The 17,730-nt window shown below is 40.2% G+C and overlaps 1 protein-coding gene across 4 annotated transcripts in view; it reads left to right on the top strand.

Moving 5' to 3' along the window:
* The window catches only part of ST7 (suppression of tumorigenicity 7), a 162,372-nt gene that overhangs the window by 90,501 nt on the left and 54,141 nt on the right, over positions 1–17,730 (top strand). For 3 of the 4 annotated variants that reach the window (XM_068932637.1, XM_068932631.1, XM_068932650.1), the window contains 5 exons: positions 8,021–8,180; positions 13,594–13,648; positions 14,217–14,332; positions 15,484–15,559; positions 16,634–16,788. In XM_068932637.1, the coding sequence (XP_068788738.1) occupies positions 8,021–8,180; positions 13,594–13,648; positions 14,217–14,332; positions 15,484–15,559; positions 16,634–16,788 (562 nt within the window). Of the gene's footprint in view, positions 1–2,071; positions 2,232–8,020; positions 8,181–13,593; positions 13,649–14,216; positions 14,333–15,483; positions 15,560–16,633; positions 16,789–17,730 lie in introns of those variants that run through there. The other variant, XM_068932643.1, reaches the window with a different exon arrangement.

Genomic DNA, 17,730 nt, shown 5'->3' with positions numbered 1-17,730 from the left:
ATGGTGAGAAGAAATGAGAGAAATATACGGGTTCCACAGCCACAGTTCCCTATTTGTTATCGGAGAATGAAGACAGCTGGAGAAAGTGGCAAGAGAAAGACAGGTCTGTGCCCTATGGAAACACCTTACAGAATCAAATAGAAACAAGAAATCTAAAGAGAGACTAAATTCTCTGTAACTGTGTAGTAAGCCTGCAAAGGTAGTTACATTTTGTACTGTAGTCTATAAGGCAATTTCTGAGGAATGAGCTCAGGAGGAGAGTTGTGAGAAAAAAATTCTAAACGTTGTATTTCAATGGGAAGTACAAGAAGGTGGGAAGGGGTATTCAAGACCATGATATGAAGAAGGAAAGAAAGGGCAGATACAGAAAAAGCAGAAGGACTCAAGATTATTAGTCAGGTAATGTTAGAAGAAAGGCAGCAGCCCATGGTGATAAGAGAAGCGCCAATCAATCCATGACTCACTAAGACACTGGAACAAAGCACAACAGGGCAAAATACCTGGGAATTACATGCTTTTAGTAATAAATCCACCTGCAGAAGCCTTCCAAGAAGAGATTAGGCTGAGTAAGCCTTAATTGAAGATATTCACTGAATGCTACATGAGGAAGTCCATTATGAACAAGTTAAAGGAACAGAGTTGACAGAGGAGTAGGAAGCGTCAGTATAATTGGGAAGATTTGAAAGAAGATTAAAAGCTTTTTTTGTGTACCTTCACAGCTGCTATCAGTTGTTGTCTGCTGCTCATATGCCACAATGCTAAATGTTCAAAAGATAAATAGGCCAGACAGATAACACCCAGGAACCCTAGAATGTAGGGACCAATGTCTGTGCTGAGAGGAACGTATGGTCTGTACACTGGGTAGTAGAAAAGGAACTCAGCAGAGATGGTCATGGAAAGAGAAATCCACAACTTGAACAGACTGTGCATCAGGAAAGACAGCTGGGTAAGTTACAGTGAGGTAGTGCTAGCCAGTCACTAGCCCAGTTATTCTTCAGATTTATTATTTCTGAATAATCTTGCTGTTTACCAATGGCTGAGTTGTTTACATTACCACCCTCTTATCTGACACTTTACACAGCATCTGCAGTTCTAAAGGTTGCTTAGTTCTGCTAATGGTCTTTAATGAAACTCTTTTATAACATAAACATTCTCTTCTCAAATCTACATCACTAGAGCATCTGTCAGACTAGATGTACTAATATTCCTTGGAATTTTCCACCATATGGTCTGGCAGATCTCCTTCCATATCAGTTGGCTGCAATTCCTAATCAGAAGGAGAAATCACAGCCCTGCAGGTTATGAAATGATGGAAAATTCCATCATTTCAGAAGTGCAGTGACTGATGGGAAAGTGAATGTTTTTCCTATTTCATGTTTAGGTCATGAAACAATGACTCTGCAAAGTTCAGCTTTGGGGAACTGCATGCTACATGACTCCTTTAAAAAAAACACTATGGTCTTATTTTATCTCTTATTTTGCTTTCATTCTTTAGGTAACATTCTGGCCTCACTGTAGGAAATGCCACTTTAATGAAGCAAAGATTTCAGACCTCTTTTCTTTCCTCGATTGCTCAAAACAGTACAGAAAAGTCTTTATCTCAGCCGTTCTCCTTCATGGTTACTTGACTAAAGCACATAGCTTAAAATGAAAAACTCAGCACAGATTTAATTCCTCCCTGCGCTATTTTAAGCATTAAAAATTGGAACCAAATTAAGTCCCAGTCTGCATTACAAATATTGCACTGGAAATTGGTTCTACCACAGTTACTTTTAATTCAGTAAAAGACAGGGTTCTGACTCACAGAATACAATGGACCTGTATTGCATTTGGTGTCGAAGAAAGCCTGAGTTTTTCCACAGGTAGGGTAATGTAGCTTTGTCATGAAACACAGCTGAGGTCAAGTAAATGCTGTGAGCTGGAACTATTTTTGTAAACGTCACTGAGATTTCTCAGTAAGACTGCATGTCTAAAATAGTTATCACCAGAGTGAATATTGGTTAGCAAATACAGGTGGCATTTGCATTGCAAACTGGCTGATTCTCAGTTCTAACAAATCACAGGCAGAAGTGAAGCTCAGTCTTGAATCTCCACCAAGAATGTCTTGTTATTCTACTTCAGAGCTCAGGACAAATAGTAAGAGTTTTCTGCTGCATGATGAGAGACAATCTGCAATAAAAAAATACCTGGCCTTTCAGAGAGGACAATTAAGACTGGCAGTCAACAAAGAGGTAAAGCATGGGTGCATTAGACTGGCTAGTCTTGAGCAGCTGGGCTGTCTGCTACTGCCAGAGTATGTATATAATACATGAGAGTCTCAGCATTTTGTAACTGACAGTGCCAGTATAGGAAGTCTTAGAGAGGGTCCGAATAACATGGAAGAGACTTTCTGATGATATTGGTGTTCTTCTCTTTCATTATCTTTGTGTAGCCCGCTGCAGAGGTGCAGAAAGGTGACTGAGTTTTGAGTATTTCCACATACTTGAGAAAGTCTGATGGTTGCACAGGGAAGATCTTTGGCAGTTTGAAAGTGAAATGTGTTAGTTGTCAAAGTGTCTGCTCTGCTCAGTGGAGGCTGACAGGTCAGGGAGGGCACAGTCCATGCAGGGAGTTCCCGAGAAGCTGGAAACATTTGCCAGGGAGGAGAGGAGAGAGGAAGGGTCTGCAGGAAGCCAGGCTTTAACCTGATGCGCAGACAAGAGATAGATAGCATAGGAAACTGGGGCCTACCAAGTCTTGAGAGAAATACTGCACTTATTCCAGGCGATATATTATTTTCTTTCCCCATTTCTGTATTTCCAGAGTTAGATCTGTCAGTAGATTATTATTTTGAATAAGCTGGTCATTTTCAAGCTTGGCAGTGTACCAATTCACTCTAATTCCCTGAGATTGGACAAGTGGAGTCTTTCGTAACCAGAAAATGGAGTCTAATAGGGTGCCAAATTGGAAGGGTGTCATTAAAGACACTGAAAGCATGGTCAGAGGCAAAGTCCTAGCACAAGGCTGGGCAGGACTGGAGGATCTCTTTGAGTCACTGACTATCCCTTACTTCTAATTAAAACAGACCAGTGCTTTCTCTAGCCCAGAGGGCAAGTGGCATGGCAGAGCTCGCATCCATATGGTTAAACACTCTTATCCTGCCAAATAGGATGATCTTTCCCATACTGCCTGCAGGAAACAAATCATGTCCAGTCATTGGCATTGGCACAGGCCAAACAGGCTAGGCAGCACGCTGACAAATAAACAGCATGGATGAGTGAGCAGTCACACCTATGCTGTGGTTCTGGTTTATTTACCAAAGAGGCATAACCACTGAATCCAGTTCTGCTATTGTTCTCTTGTTCCTCATGGGAATACCTTTAATTTTAAATCCATTACATTGATTGTTACCATCCCTCATACTGGAATAGTATTCCAAATCTTACTCTTCTGAGGCCTGGAAGCCTAATTATAAGGTTGAATGAAAAGTCTGAGCTGTGGAAGTTGCATGTGGACAAGATTCTTTACTATTTCTATTGAAGACCATTTCTGTTGCAATAGGAGAGGACTACAGAGAGTGCTCCCTGCAAGAGAGGATGTCTGTCTCAGATATGATAAACAGGAAAGCATAACTCAAATCACTGATAGACATCACTGCTTGGTCCAGTGAGATCAAGCAGCAAAACCATCTCCTGTGAATTGATGCATTTATGGTGGAATAGCTGTTCTGAAAAAAACAGGCAGGAAGATCAGATAATACAAACAATGCAGAATAGATTTGCCGTTATACAGAGAAATAAAATGATCCAGGATTGTCCATATGTGAGAGCAAAGATAAGAAAGAGAAGGACTGTAATGTTTTCATTTCACAGGGGAAGAGAAGTACCTGTATAGACAAGCAAAGGCAAAAAAAAAAAAAAAAAAAAAGAAAACCCCAAGCCCTAAACCCTAAAGCAATTATCTTCAGGGCATTAAGAAGGGTTCTGAGTGATTAATCAGCTCTTATTTAACCCATTTGTCATCTACAAGTTGTTTTTTCATAGCCATTTATTTCTAGAAATCATCATTACAGATTTTCCAAAACCAAGCTGTTAATGCTATGCCAGATTAAAAAATAAAAATTCCACATCTGGATTTCTAAACACATAAAACTGGAAATGCTCAGACCAGGTTTTTGACTTTGACTTTGTGAAAATAAAGGTTTCAAAGATCCATTGAGAGTCTGGAGATGTTTGGCCCTGTTCTGATCTGAAAGTAGAGGCATCAACTAGAGAGAACCTAGGAAAGGGCTTTGCCACCCTTTTGAAAGGGGAAACATCTGGGACGATGAGCTCCCCCTGAGAGAAATGAGATTGCCTTTGTTTTTAGAACTGGTGCAGAAATGACCTTTCTCCATAATTTAATCTCTGATCTAGAGCTCTTTCTACAGGTTATTAATCCTTATAGTTAGTAATTGTTCTGCCAGATGATCTCTCATCTGCTGAACTGTCAAAAGCATGACTTCACGTTGCTCTCAAGGTGGTTGGTACAGTCAGAAATCAAATTTGATTTATAGAAATCAGGTTTCAAAAGAGCTGATACCATCTTCGAAAGGTGCAAAAATTCTGTAAAGACAATTTGACTACAATACCAGATTACAAATTATCTTCTAACACACCCTGAACAAATCGCCTCAAGCAAAGACTTATTACAATGATTTTTTATGGCTTTATTTTCTAAAAGACCATGTGCTTGACTGATGTTTCCTGGCACTGGATTCACTCAACACTGAACATATTTTTCAGAATTGTGTTAAATAATTTAGGAGCTTTAATCCCATGTTTATAATTAATATATTTGGAAGTCTATGGAGAGAGTTAAAACTGTCACACATTTTAACAAGTTTCCGTCACTCAGCGGAACTGTAACAGTGACAATATATACATTCTTTCTGCTTGTACCCTCAGTTTCATTGAAATTTAGTGTGACATTTTTCTAATTTGTATACATTTGTGCCTGGCAAATGGGCTCAAACGTGCTCTTGCATTTGCTCACTCTCTCCCTTTGGGTTTTATTGACTTTTTATCTAAAAGCTGATTATGATTGAAATAATGAGAATGAATTTATTAAAATATTTTGAAGAATCTTCCCTCCTCCCCTTAAAGTGTGAAGCCAGTTAAATACAGTCAGTAGCTGCAAAGAGTTTTGAGAGGCTAGTCTGGCAGCTGCATTTCGGTGTGGCACAGCAGTAGAATATAGTAGGAATAAGGTGCTGCAAGAACTATGCAGTTGGTGCTTTTCTGCTAGGCTATCACTTTCTGCATGTCAGCCTATCAGAGAAGCCAATTGTGGGCTGCGTTATTATGTTGCACCTGAGAATCTGTCCCTTTTATCTGCAGAATTACCATACCAGGTTGTCTTAATGAAGTGTCCCTTGTCTCAATATAAAACTGTAACCCTTGATTTCTAACAGCTACTCCCTCCGAGGCCTTGGATAGGCACAGCTGTGGCTTGAGTTTTCCTGAGTCTGTTCAAGCTTCAAAAGTTTGAAGCCAGGGATAAAGCTTGCAGCACAGCTGTATCTCATGGCACAGCCTCATGGTTCTCTCATGGTTGGCCATGTGTTGCCTGCTTCGGTTATGATGCTCTCTTAGAACATAAGGTTTAAATTCTAAACCCTTTAGAGTGTGTTGTGTACTTAAGCGTATGAAAACAGCTGAAACCAAAGATTTATCCACACCAGCTCCCTGTCCATCTTCTCCAACATTTGGAGAAATGCAGGCAGTAGTGGATGCCTGGGGAAGTGTATCAGTACAGAGCAGATATATAGTGATACTTCTGTCCCTGGCTCCTGTGATTTCCACTTGGGTGCTACTGCGAGTACATGCAGAAATAACAAATGCAGTGACAAAAGTATTGTGGTACTTACGTAAGTAGGAAATATAAGTGCTGTGTGGGTTTTCAGTAATTTGTCTGGAATGCAGATTTCACAAAGATCTGGATGTGTTTATGTTCTGACTTCTCTGTGACCATCTGTTTTTCTTCCCAAGTGTGTGTGACACCTTTATGTGTTCATATAGTCCTTCTGTCTTCTCCCAGTACACTGCTTTATTCTTCCTTGTTGATGTCTTGTAAAATAGCCATTAGATTGTTTTGGGGACCAGGTGATCCCCAGGGCTGCCATGTACACGCCATGCAAATGTGTGAACGTGTGTCTTCACACGGCCACCAGCTAAATCCCACTCCACTCCAGTGCAGCTAATGTCAGCTTCCTCCATATGATGCTCTAGATTTTTTAATAACATGGCTGACATTAGGGGATGCCCCAATGCTGAATGCATTAGTGTATCCTTTGGAGAGGAACATTTTCTTACTATGCTAAAAGGTTTATTTTCATTTTTTTCCCTTTATGAAATGATTTAAATAAAAAAGTGTCTCTTGTCTGCAGATAATCTCACGGGGATAGAAGTCAGTTCAGTTATATAAAGACCTCAAGAAAGCTTCAAAAAGGAAAAATATGGAGACTGGTTTTGGTGATTCAGGTGACCATGGGAGGGAAAGTGTAGAGCTAAATCTGAAACTCTGTACAGAACTTAGACGCCTAAGAGGCCTTCCATAAGTTAGTTCTGTGCCAGCCAAGCAGAACTTACTCTACAGCTCTTAGACTGTGTAGATCATGTGAATTTAATTCTTTCGAGTTTCAGTAAATCCCCTTTCTGATCTTGGACAGTGGTAGTAAGAATAAATACCCTGTTTTGTAGAGATTTTGTAAAAGGTTTCAGCACTGGTATAAAACATGGAAACACTGAGGAAAACAAAAAGAGCAAAGATCATTCATTCAGAATTTCTAGTGTAATCAATACTACAAAGTACTGCCATATTTTGCCAAAAAGATTTTGACCTATATTTGCTTCTGTTGGTACATTCATGTTTGGCTGATGATTCAAGAGTAACTGCTAAACCCTTTAGGATATGCTAATTCCAACTATGTGCGCATTTCTAATTTTTACAGTCAAAATCTTTTCCCAATTTGTATGAAATACTCTTCATTTTCAGGTTTTATGTGGTTTCCTGTTAATATGCATATTCTTACTCAAGAATAGAATTTCTCTATGAAAATACCATAAATACATATTTAGGTATATAATTACAACTCTAAGGAGATCTCTTAGGCTGTGGAATGATTTTCCAAGTAGAACTATGCAAGTTATCATTTTTCCAATTTCCTAGCTGAACCAGAAACCTGAAAATAAAATTGAGTCAACCTGAGTCCCGGGGGGAACAAGCCCACGGTTTTGTTGTGGAAAAAAAATCCTAAATCAATAGGATTGTTTCCTGGGTTTTGTTCTGTATTTTTAACATTTTTTTCAATTAAATTTGGTAAATTCCTTTGGAAGCATTACTGGGGAGACGAGCAAACCTGCTTTTCCTCACTGACTGTAGGGAGCAGGGGAAGGGTGAGGCAAGAGCATGCTCTTAACTTTAGCATCTTTCTGCCTAATCTTAGATGGGATGAACCTGGGCTTTTCCCAGGCATTCAGAGGAATATTCCTAACAATTTTAAAAGCTTATAAGAGGAATAACCTGATGTAACGTTGAAGGGGAGGCGTGCTGACAAGGCTTTTTGAGATATTCCATCTTCTTAAAAAGAATGCTTAAAGACCAGCGTTTTCAGCCGACGTGACCGACTGGATTCAGCAAGAATTCTGATCAAATTTAAACTCCAGTGTTGCCCAAATAAGCCGTCTGCCTGCCGTGACGGCCGGTGGCTGGGGTGAGCGAGGCCTGGGTGCTGCCCGGGCAGCCAAGGAGCCGACAGGTGCCTCCCTGGGCCTTCTCCATCGTCGCGCCTCCCCACCTCAGTATGTGAGGAAAGGGAGGTGCTCATTCGTGGGGAGCTCGCTTTGGGGCGCTTCCTCCCTTTTACGGTTCCAGTGCCCCGCTGAGGGATGGCTAAGCTGAGGGGCACCGAGGGGAAGGCGCGTAGCCCTGACGGCTTAACGGCCGCCGGGGGCCGGGGGCGCGCGGCGCTGACGCGGCGCTCTGTGCGTGTGTGTTGCAGATCTTCGAGTGGTGGTACTTCCGCAAGTACGGCACGTCCTTCATCGAGCAGGTCTCGGTGAGCCACTTGCGCCCTCTGCTGGGCGGGGTGGACAACAGCGCGCCCAACGCCGCCAACGCCGCCAACGGGGACGCCGACTCCAGCCGCCAGAGCGTCTCAGGTGAGGGGCCGCCGCCGGCATGCGCCTCCCCCCCCCCCCCCCCCCCCGGGATGAGAGAAAATTCGGCGTTTTCTATGCGAAAGAGGAAATATCCTAGGTGCTGGCCCTGGGCACAGCCGGACCTTCACTTAATCTTCGGGTAAACTTATCGGCGCCCCATCCTCAGGGCACCCAAAGGCTGTGCCTGCGTGACAGCTTCCCTGCTTTTCCAGCCCTGTTAGCTGTGTAGGGGGAGACGTCGTCTCAACCTGCGCAGCTTGTCGTGCAAAGCTAAAATCGTCCTTAGTCAGATACATAGATAATGACTTTTCTTTCTAATAAAGCTAGAAGCCTCCCCCTAAGAAAAATACAGTCAAGACTGGCAATATGTACAGGTTTCTTTAAAAAAAACAGGATGAAAAATATATGGGAAGTCATGTGGAAAATACAGATGTGTAATTTATGTTGTATAAAGCTAAAGCTTTGCTTTTTAAGGTTCAGATGTCTTGGGTCACTTGGTATGGAGGAAAGTAAAAGCCATTATTTGTCTAACAAGGAAAATAACCTGGACTATTACTGCTTAAGGCTATGAACTTGCAGTAAATTGAAATCGGCAAGACTGTTCATGAACTGTAAAATTAGGTGCATGCCTATGTTTTAACAGGATCAAGGTTTAAGACTATGATGCCTGAGAGCTAGATTGTGGCTAAACCTGAATAGCCACATACAGAAATTATGGAAAGTTGAGAGACTGCCTGTAACCCAGAAACACCCACAAGTTTACCCCACCCACAGATACCACGCTCACCCTTCTAAGCCTTTCTTGCAAATAGCAGATATTCATGCATTGGGTGGACATTTATGGACCTTTTGGCCCCATTAAAGTCAGTGGGCAAATGCTTTTGAATGCTACTCTTTGCTACTGCTTGTCGAATTGGTGGCTGCTACCGATTAGCTTGGCCTCCCTGGAGTTTTGTGGCTTGAGATTAGTGTTCAACCTCTGCCATAGGCAGATGGTATAAATATCATTTCATCCTGAGCCATGAGACCATACAAGGCTTTCTTTAAGTTTGTTATGCTGTCAAGTAAAAGACAGGACTGCTTCATTCATTGCTTGGACAAATTATATCTTTCCAAACTCAGACGAATGCAATGCTCATGCATGCTTTATTACCATAAGGCAAATAGACGTTTGCCTTCCTTGTTCTGAAATCTCAGCTACATTGCACATACTCTTTTTGTAATATCATTCCTAAAGGCAGGCAGTATTTTTATTTTCATTCTTTTATAGAGCTTTGTAATATAATTAAATCACTGTCAAGAAAATAATCAGAAAAAAAGGGTTGAGGATGCCCATCTGCTTTTGCATTGCTTGATTCTTAGGGTAATGGAAATAGTATGTAAACAACATCTGGATTTCACTTTAGTAAGTGGAAGCACAGTGGTTTTCAATAGCTTAAGGGCTTGTTCTGTTCCTGACTCAGCTACTGATTTGATTTGTGACTTTGGGCAAGTCATAATGCAGTCTAGTTTAAAAAAGAGGCCTCCATTTTAGGGTGCTTGATTTCAGGCATTTGGGGCTTAATTTTGTGAGGGTCCAGACATTCACAGCTCCTATGAATTTCAGTGCAAGGTATGGGTGCTGCAAATCAGGCTGATGGTGTCTGCTTCTAAATAAATCGCGTTTTAGAAAGTGGACTTTGACACCTTGAGGCCTCTTTTATAGTGCATGTAATTTTTCTGAAAAAAACATAAGATTGAGGAAGTGTTTTGAGAGCCTTACCTGAGCAGTATATATGTATGAGTTGTAATGTTTTTATTATGTGTTTATTATGTGTACTATAATGAATGCATGTTCATTTGCTCTGATGATAAAGAGGACACTTAATCAGAAGAAACCAGCTCGGATGTGATGGTGGCAGGGAAGTGTCAGTTTTGTATTGAGACAACTTGTGTGCTGTTACAGCTCTGCCACAGATGTTGCATCTCTGGATGTTACTTAGTTCATGTTTCAAATCTGGAGATTTTGCTGAGGCACTGTAGTTGAGAGCCTGGTTGCCAGCGGATTCCTCTGAGAGGTAGGCAGCAAAGAGACAAGTCAGCCTGCGTAAGATGAGTCAGCTGCTTGAGCACTGAACAGCAACTTTGTTGACTGAATAAGGATCCCAGGGGAACTTATGTCCTCGCTTGCGTGACTCAGAGCTACGCGAGTGGAATGAATTGAAGACTTAGGCCATAACTGATAAGGATGCTGAACTACTGTTGCTTCTGGCATCAGGTGTGGGTGTTCACTGTTTGAGAAGGTCAGGGCAGGACTCTCCTTATCTTCCTGATCTGTAAGATGGAGTTTAACCATTTCAGTCTTAGATTTACGTCCAGGTCATAATCTTAGCATTGGAAATTAGTTTAGCTTTCTTTAGGGATGTGCCCCTATGATTTCATTAAATGGTTAAGTTTCATTAAAAGGTTAGGATTTCATTAATGTCCTCTCTAGGCTTTTAAAGCATAACAGAATTAAAACATGAGGAAAAGTGTATGAAAAAGAATAAATTCAGTCAAGGAGAAAGCGTTGTTGTTTAACAACTGAGATACCTGTGTCTGTAATTTCTGGCCTGGCAAATTTTACTTCTGCTCTTCCAGGCTTATGAAAATAAGCAAGAGAAAATTAGTTTTAAACTTACAAGTTAAATGATGTAGGTGGTTTCAAAAAATGTTATTCTGTACTGAGTATTTATACATCAAGAAGCCTCCACATAGCACAGCAGATTCAGCAGTTTTCATTCCCATCTGAGGAGAGGAAAGGCCATGAATAGCAGCATTGCATGGTCTAGGAGGTTATGTTTCGGGAAAACTGGCAGAAAGCACGGGATGGCTTGGAAACACCTGTGTGCCTTCATCAGTGCTGTCAGCAACTCTGACATATTTCTCCTCATTTTAAAGTGGAAGGCACAGTATTTTCACTAATGAGGTTCAATCGAGCATCTTAATTTTTCTGATACAAACAAATACTAAAGGACATTTTTGCCTTTCAGTTCGTAAGCACTTGAGTCTATGAATTCCTCTATCAATGTCTTTGTACAGTGTGTCTTTACAGGTAGCCTGTTAATCATACCTTCAGAAAGATGCCAGTATTCAAAACTTGAGCACTGAATAAGCACCTGAAAGAAAGATGAATCCTCAATAAATATCCCACTTGCTTATACAAAATGTGGACATAGTTATATGAGTATTTTATAATGCAACAAAAGAGGCAACTTTTCCAGTTTATCATACATACACTGGGATATTTCTCTCACTGTCTAACTAAGTAGAGATGGCTTTTTTTTTTACTTGGTTCACCTTGTTTTCCTATGTTGATATTTGACTTTTGTAGACTATTGCAGTAGATACCTTTATCTTCAGAGAGGTTGGAAGAGTGGTTATTGTATTCAGCCATAGCGTCAGGGAGGTTGGAAGAGTGGTTATTGTATTCAGCCATAGCGTCAGGAGACAGCAAGACAAAAGCAAGAAAAGAGCACCTCATGTTTACCTAGCCAGATAGATGCCAGCCTGCCTCCAGGACAGTAGATGGTAATAAAACAGCTTCTACTCCTCCATGTTTTTTCTCTAACTGCCCCTTACCCCACCATGGTGACTAAGTATTGTGCTTGGATCAAGCACAACCACTAAAATTTAAATAAATTGAACAGAAAGAATGATATCACTGTGATCAAACCCTTATTATCTAATATTGTTTATTGCAGTCGCAGTAAGCCAAGCCATTGAATTATTCCTCTGGGACTGAGAAGGCTGGTATTTATTCAATATTTACTATGATTTGAAAATCACATTCTATATAAATTACCAGATTTAAGCTTGTCAAACAGCCATACCCTCTGGCTCCGCAACAGAACAGGTGAATGTTGATCAAGCACTTCTGGGTAGGCTAATGGAGCTTTCCAATATTGGCTACCTGCTGAAGCAGTTAAAAGATGCAGCTTTATTAAAAATGCTTTTACTTTTCCTAGTCATTTTCCCTTTTTCTTGTCACTGTCTCATGGATATGTTATCTAATGTAGGGACCATTCTGAAAGGCCACCTACTATGCCCTTTGACTGATTTTTGTGCAGCTGTCGGTGTTGTTGTGTTATTGCAAATAATTTATGTAAGATGCTTCCTCTCCTTCCCACTTTAGCCTCATATTCAGAAATGGGAGATAGGTCCGTGAAAAAAGAGAAAGGCTTGACTTGCCATCCTTGGTTTCTGCCTCATACTTTAATGGAACAGGCCTAAAGGAAATGGGCATTAACTTCCTGAGTGTTGTATGAAGTAGAGTAGATAGCCTGTTGACTCATTATATTGCAAGAAACGTGCTGCAGTGATCTCTCTAGAAATGATGTCACATAACTTCATAGGGAAAAATTTACCACTTGACATGTGGTGGTGGAAAACAGCTGGTGAAATGCTGGAGGCCCAGTACTACTGATGGGTTTTTGCAGAGCTCTTGATGAGGTGTTATCCAGTAACTGATTTGTGGCAAAATGGTATGCTATCTCACAATGGCTTTTTAGTCTTTGTTGCAAGTAGTGGGTTTGATTCTGGTCTCACTTTCACTGGAGTAAATTGTGTCTTTGTTGAAAGCAAGAGAGCTATACTGATGTTAAAGTAAGAGCTGAGCAAGAAAAGCCAGAATTAAGACCTCTTCTTATGAAAAGCTATAAAAATTGATCTTCTGATTTTTTTAGTACTGTTGTCAATGAAGTTGTTTCTTATCTCTAGCTGCCTGTAATGCGAAGAATTTGCTTTTTTTTTTTTCTCCTAAGAGAAGAGAAACGTATGAAATGCTTTAGGTGTTCCCAAACCTTTGCAATGAAGTTTTCTCTGGCAATCAACCTTAGACTCCCTTGTCAATCCTGCAGTCATTATAACTCAAATAAGGTCAGCAGATGTTGCCATGGATTTTTGTTTCTTAAGCTAAAGTGAATTAAAACTGGCAATTGTACCTAAGATGCTCAGTGACTTGCAGTATTAACTAGACAGTGAAGTTTTCCTGTAGAAATAACAAGTCCATGGGGACCGAGTCAATTACTTAGTTTTGCAGTGCACTAACCCCGGTATGATCCCTCTTCAATTCTGCATTATGGTAAATGTGAGTCCTGGCACTAATCATTATTATCTTTTTAGTCTGGCATTTGGAGCCAGAGGTTATTTATCTGGAATGCTGTCATTTGTTAAAACTCATTTATAATGAAATTATTATTTGAAACAGAAAATGGAAAGACAAATTAGGTTACCTGCATCTCTGTGCACTTAATTTTTCTGTTTGCATAGACAAAAAGTAAAAGTCAATTGCTAAGGCTCGTTAGAAGATAACTGATATTTCTGACAAACCTCAGGTAACACTGTAATTTGGAAGAGATTGTTTATTGTGTGTTTCTGTTTTCGTTTATGACAGAATGCAAAGTCTGGCGAAATCCCTTAAACCTGTTCAGAGGAGCTGAGTATAATCGGTAAGTGTTACAGTGCTATAATTTCAGATATAGGACTAGGTTAAAGGTCTTAATGTTACTTGTTCATTAACCTAACTCTGAGATTGAAAAAGAAAACAAAATTGTTGGCACATGCTGTACTTTTTTCTGTAATATGTAAGATGTTTCTGAAAGAAAAGACATTTAAATTCATTCTCAAGCGCCCGTTATTTCTTCAATTTTTGGTCTTACTACAAAAACCGGAAAATTTATGTTTTCAGAGCATCTAGCAGGTTAACATAGTAGTTCTGTTCAAATCAATTATAGCAGGCAACCTAATGAATTATATCTATGTTTCATGAAGTCTTAATGTTTGAATATGTGAGTTACTGATTTCCTGTATGTGCTCTCCAACATCCTCATTAGCTTAGGTTTAACTGCTATAGCTCTATCACAGTACAGGGAAATGCAACGTACATTGGTAAGGAGGTCAGCCGGGTGAACTTAGTAGGTTGTGCCCATCTCTGATGTCTAGCTTTCTCCTTTTCTACAAATATTGCTGAATGTGAGCTCATTTAACCAAAATGTCTCTTTGTTGGCATGTTTGCAGGTATACATGGGTAACAGGGAGAGAACCTTTGACCTACTACGATATGAATCTTTCAGCACAGGACCATCAGACATTCTTTACTTGTGACACGGATCATTTGCGGCCTGCAGATGCTAGTAAGAGACCATGTGAACAACCGTTTTTGCTAATAGGTTAACAGTGGTTTTGAACTGGCACTAGAAACAGGTAGTCAGCATCAGTTCTCTCAGGTAGCTTAAGAATGGCAAAAGTTTGGTCATGCCTGGAAAACTGTTGCTGTTGGATGAATGACATTCTAGATCTGTACAAGTAACTATAAAATACGTAATTTGTGTCACTGTGTTTTGTTCTACTGTCTTACTGAGGTCATTCAAGGTACCACTTAGAGTGTGAAGACTTCCTTTTTTCCTTCTGTTTCTCACAGTGGCTTCAGATGTGTTCAGCTTAATTTGCCTCCTGCTGCAGTGTGTAGTAGCTGGAGTAACATTCTCAAAGTCCCATTTAGTCTGCGCTGAGACTCAGTAAAACTGAGTCCTGTGTTTTGTTCCTGCTGAAGTTGGAAGCTCTGCAAAAAATGGGAACAACACATTTAGAACTGAATTTGATATATGCAGCTTTAGTTGTATTAAGCTTTTATTGTGTTGTGCTAAAATGTACAACCATGATTTTAAGCATCAGAATTTGTGTCTAAAGAGACAAATCTTTGTTTCTTAGGAAAGTAGAGATCCTGACATTTGGGCACTCCATTCTGAGGGCATAATTGCAAAGGAGAATATACTCTACTGCTGATGCAGGAGAAAAATGAATCCTCCTTTAGGAACTCCAGTGGGATAATTTTGAGGTAGTCTGATTAGCTTGGATGGTGTTTCTGTTTAGCCCTCACATGAACTGTTTAGCCCTCACATGAAGCAACACCATGGTAGGAATTGGAATAAGAATCCAACTTTCCTCATATTCTTTTGTGTCCTGTGGAGCCTGCCTCACCAAGAGAAAAATACTGCCTGTCCTCTCTTCCCTCTCTGTATGCAGCAGTGCAGGTGGCATGATCTAACTCCGAGACAAACTTTCCTGAAGAAAAAGTTTAATTAAATGAAATAGTAAATCTGAGTATTTGGGACAGAAGCTCATGTTGGTTGTGTATCTTTTGAATGATCACTGAGCTTTTTGAAATGGTCTGTAGCGAGTCAGACTGAGAGCAATAAGTTTTTTGTTATTGTAGTGCAGGAGAACCTCCTTGTTACGGCTATAATGGCTGATATGCCCCTGTTCTGCTTTGTTTATTGAACAGTAATGCAAAAAGCCTGGAGAGAGAGAAACCCACAAGCCCGAATTTCTGCAGCACATGAAGCTTTGGAATTGAATGAGTGAGTGACAACAACGTTAACATGTATTTTCTGTCTTTTAAAAATCTATTTGATGATAGCTTAAGGCAGAGGGTTTGCTACAATATTTTTTAGTCATGCTTGCAGGCCTGTCACAGGAAGACCTATAATGGGAAGAATAAAGCACAGCTGCATGTTATGCTAGCCACCCAGAAGATCCTTAGGGCACTAATGACAATGAGAGTCTTCCCCTTGATGTCAGTGGGCTTTGGATCAGGCACTGTGTTGGCTTGGTGAACTGTTAAATATGTTGCTTTCTGGTCAGCATATGATGTCTGTATATAGGACATGGAGACAAAATAAGTAGCCTTTTGGGTTCCTTGGTTGTCCTGAATAGAGACAAGGAGGAAGGGACTTGTAAATACTTTCTGAAGTATTTAGTTGATAATATGTGGGAATATGATGTAATTTTGTGGGATTTTTGTTGTTCGTGAATCCATCTTTTTTTTTCTCAGTGAGATACGTAGAAGTCTGAGATCCCACAATAAACAGATGGTTAAAAGGTCTAGGCAGCGAAAAGCTGAGTGAGATGACTCCCACCCTTCATTTCACCTTTATGTATATTCCCAAAGCAGCTTTCTTTTCTTTTTCTCTTTTTTTTTTGGGGGGGGGAGGGGGGGTGGGGGGTGTGTGGAATCTTTGCCTGTACAATTACATTCGAAGTCTATTCAAAGCTTATCACAAGTGTTATAGTTCTTCTGTTTTCTTTCATGCCATTACAGTAGTGCAGATGTTTTCTGTTAAAACAACAGTGCATAAAACTAGTTTATATCTCTAAAATGTGTTTTAATGATATGAGATCACGCACAGTGAGATAGTGGTTTACTTTCTGGGCAGGTTCCCTGGTTTCAGTAGGTTTATTCAAGTGCTGAAGCAATAGAGTCTACAAAAGCAACACATTATGTCATTGTCAGAGTGGTTACAAAGATTAATCAAAAGGTAATGGACAAAACTCCATTACCTCTGTATTTTATACATTCTTCCTAGTCAGCATGTTTCGGGGTAGTTTTTGCTTGAAGTAACAATCTCATGGTTATACCTCTGATTCTTTTGCAGGTGTGCCACTGCCTATATTCTCTTGGCTGAAGAGGAAGCAACAACAATTGTAGAAGCAGAGAAGCTTTTTAAGCAAGCTCTGAAAGCTGGAGAGGGCTGCTACAGGCGTAGCCAGCAATTACAGCACCACGGTGCCCAGTATGAAGCCCAACACAGTAAGTGTGTCTTTGGAGGGGTGAGCTGCTTCTGAAGGGGGAGAAGGGATTAGGATATGGCTATATTGTGTTTCAGTGGTTTTGCCTAGCTCTGTTACTGTTTTGGCGATGCTCAGATTACAAATACACCTTTTCTTTGTCATGGCAGAAAATCTGTAACATTTACTTAACAGCAAAGAAAAGGTAGCAGAGCCAAAAGAGATTTGATATTCAGAAAATACTGGACTTTCTGCTTTAGAAAGTCGCACTGAAGTGCCTCAAGTCATTTTGAAAGCATATGCCCGTGTTTTGAAAAGAGTAAAGAGCCATGAGAACAGGAGTGAAGTGATGCTTTGCCAACTTTTTTCATCAGCTGTAAGGTAAATACGTACACCACATCGTTTTGTAGTGTACTTAAGAGTAATGGGACCCATTCACCAGTGTGATATTTGAAAAGTTAGGGTGCATACATGAAGAAAGGTCACAGAAACATTAAAAACTAACAACAGGAATAATAAAATGCTCCGACTGACGCTAGACTTTTTTTTGTTTATGCTTTGGATAAGCAGATGTAGGTGATGTGACAGCTATATTCAGTAGAAGCTTCTTAAACCTAAGAAAATACATGAGGATTCACTGCTGGTAAATGAATAAAAACTAAATGAACTAAAGCAAACAGATCTAGGTTATTTCTAGTCTACCATGGCTACCTCGGGCAAAAATAATACCGATGAATTACATAAGTGCAAGCTTTGACATATTTTGGGCATATTCAGGTTCCTCAGGACCTGAATTCACAGCCTCTGGCTATCTCACGTAATTGGAGCATTGCTGATTAAAAGCTGTACATAGTGAAATTGTCTGTGATCTCTAGTTTCCAAAGTGTGTTCAAGTCTATGCCTGAAGACCTGAGGTTTTTAAAAGCTTGGGGTAGTATTTCAAACATTTGTTGGTTATAAAATA

This window comes from Struthio camelus, chromosome 1 (genome assembly GCF_040807025.1).
Source record: "Struthio camelus isolate bStrCam1 chromosome 1, bStrCam1.hap1, whole genome shotgun sequence".
Taxonomy (NCBI): domain Eukaryota; kingdom Metazoa; phylum Chordata; class Aves; order Struthioniformes; family Struthionidae; genus Struthio; species Struthio camelus.
This window is presented reverse-complemented; position numbering and strand designations above follow the sequence as displayed.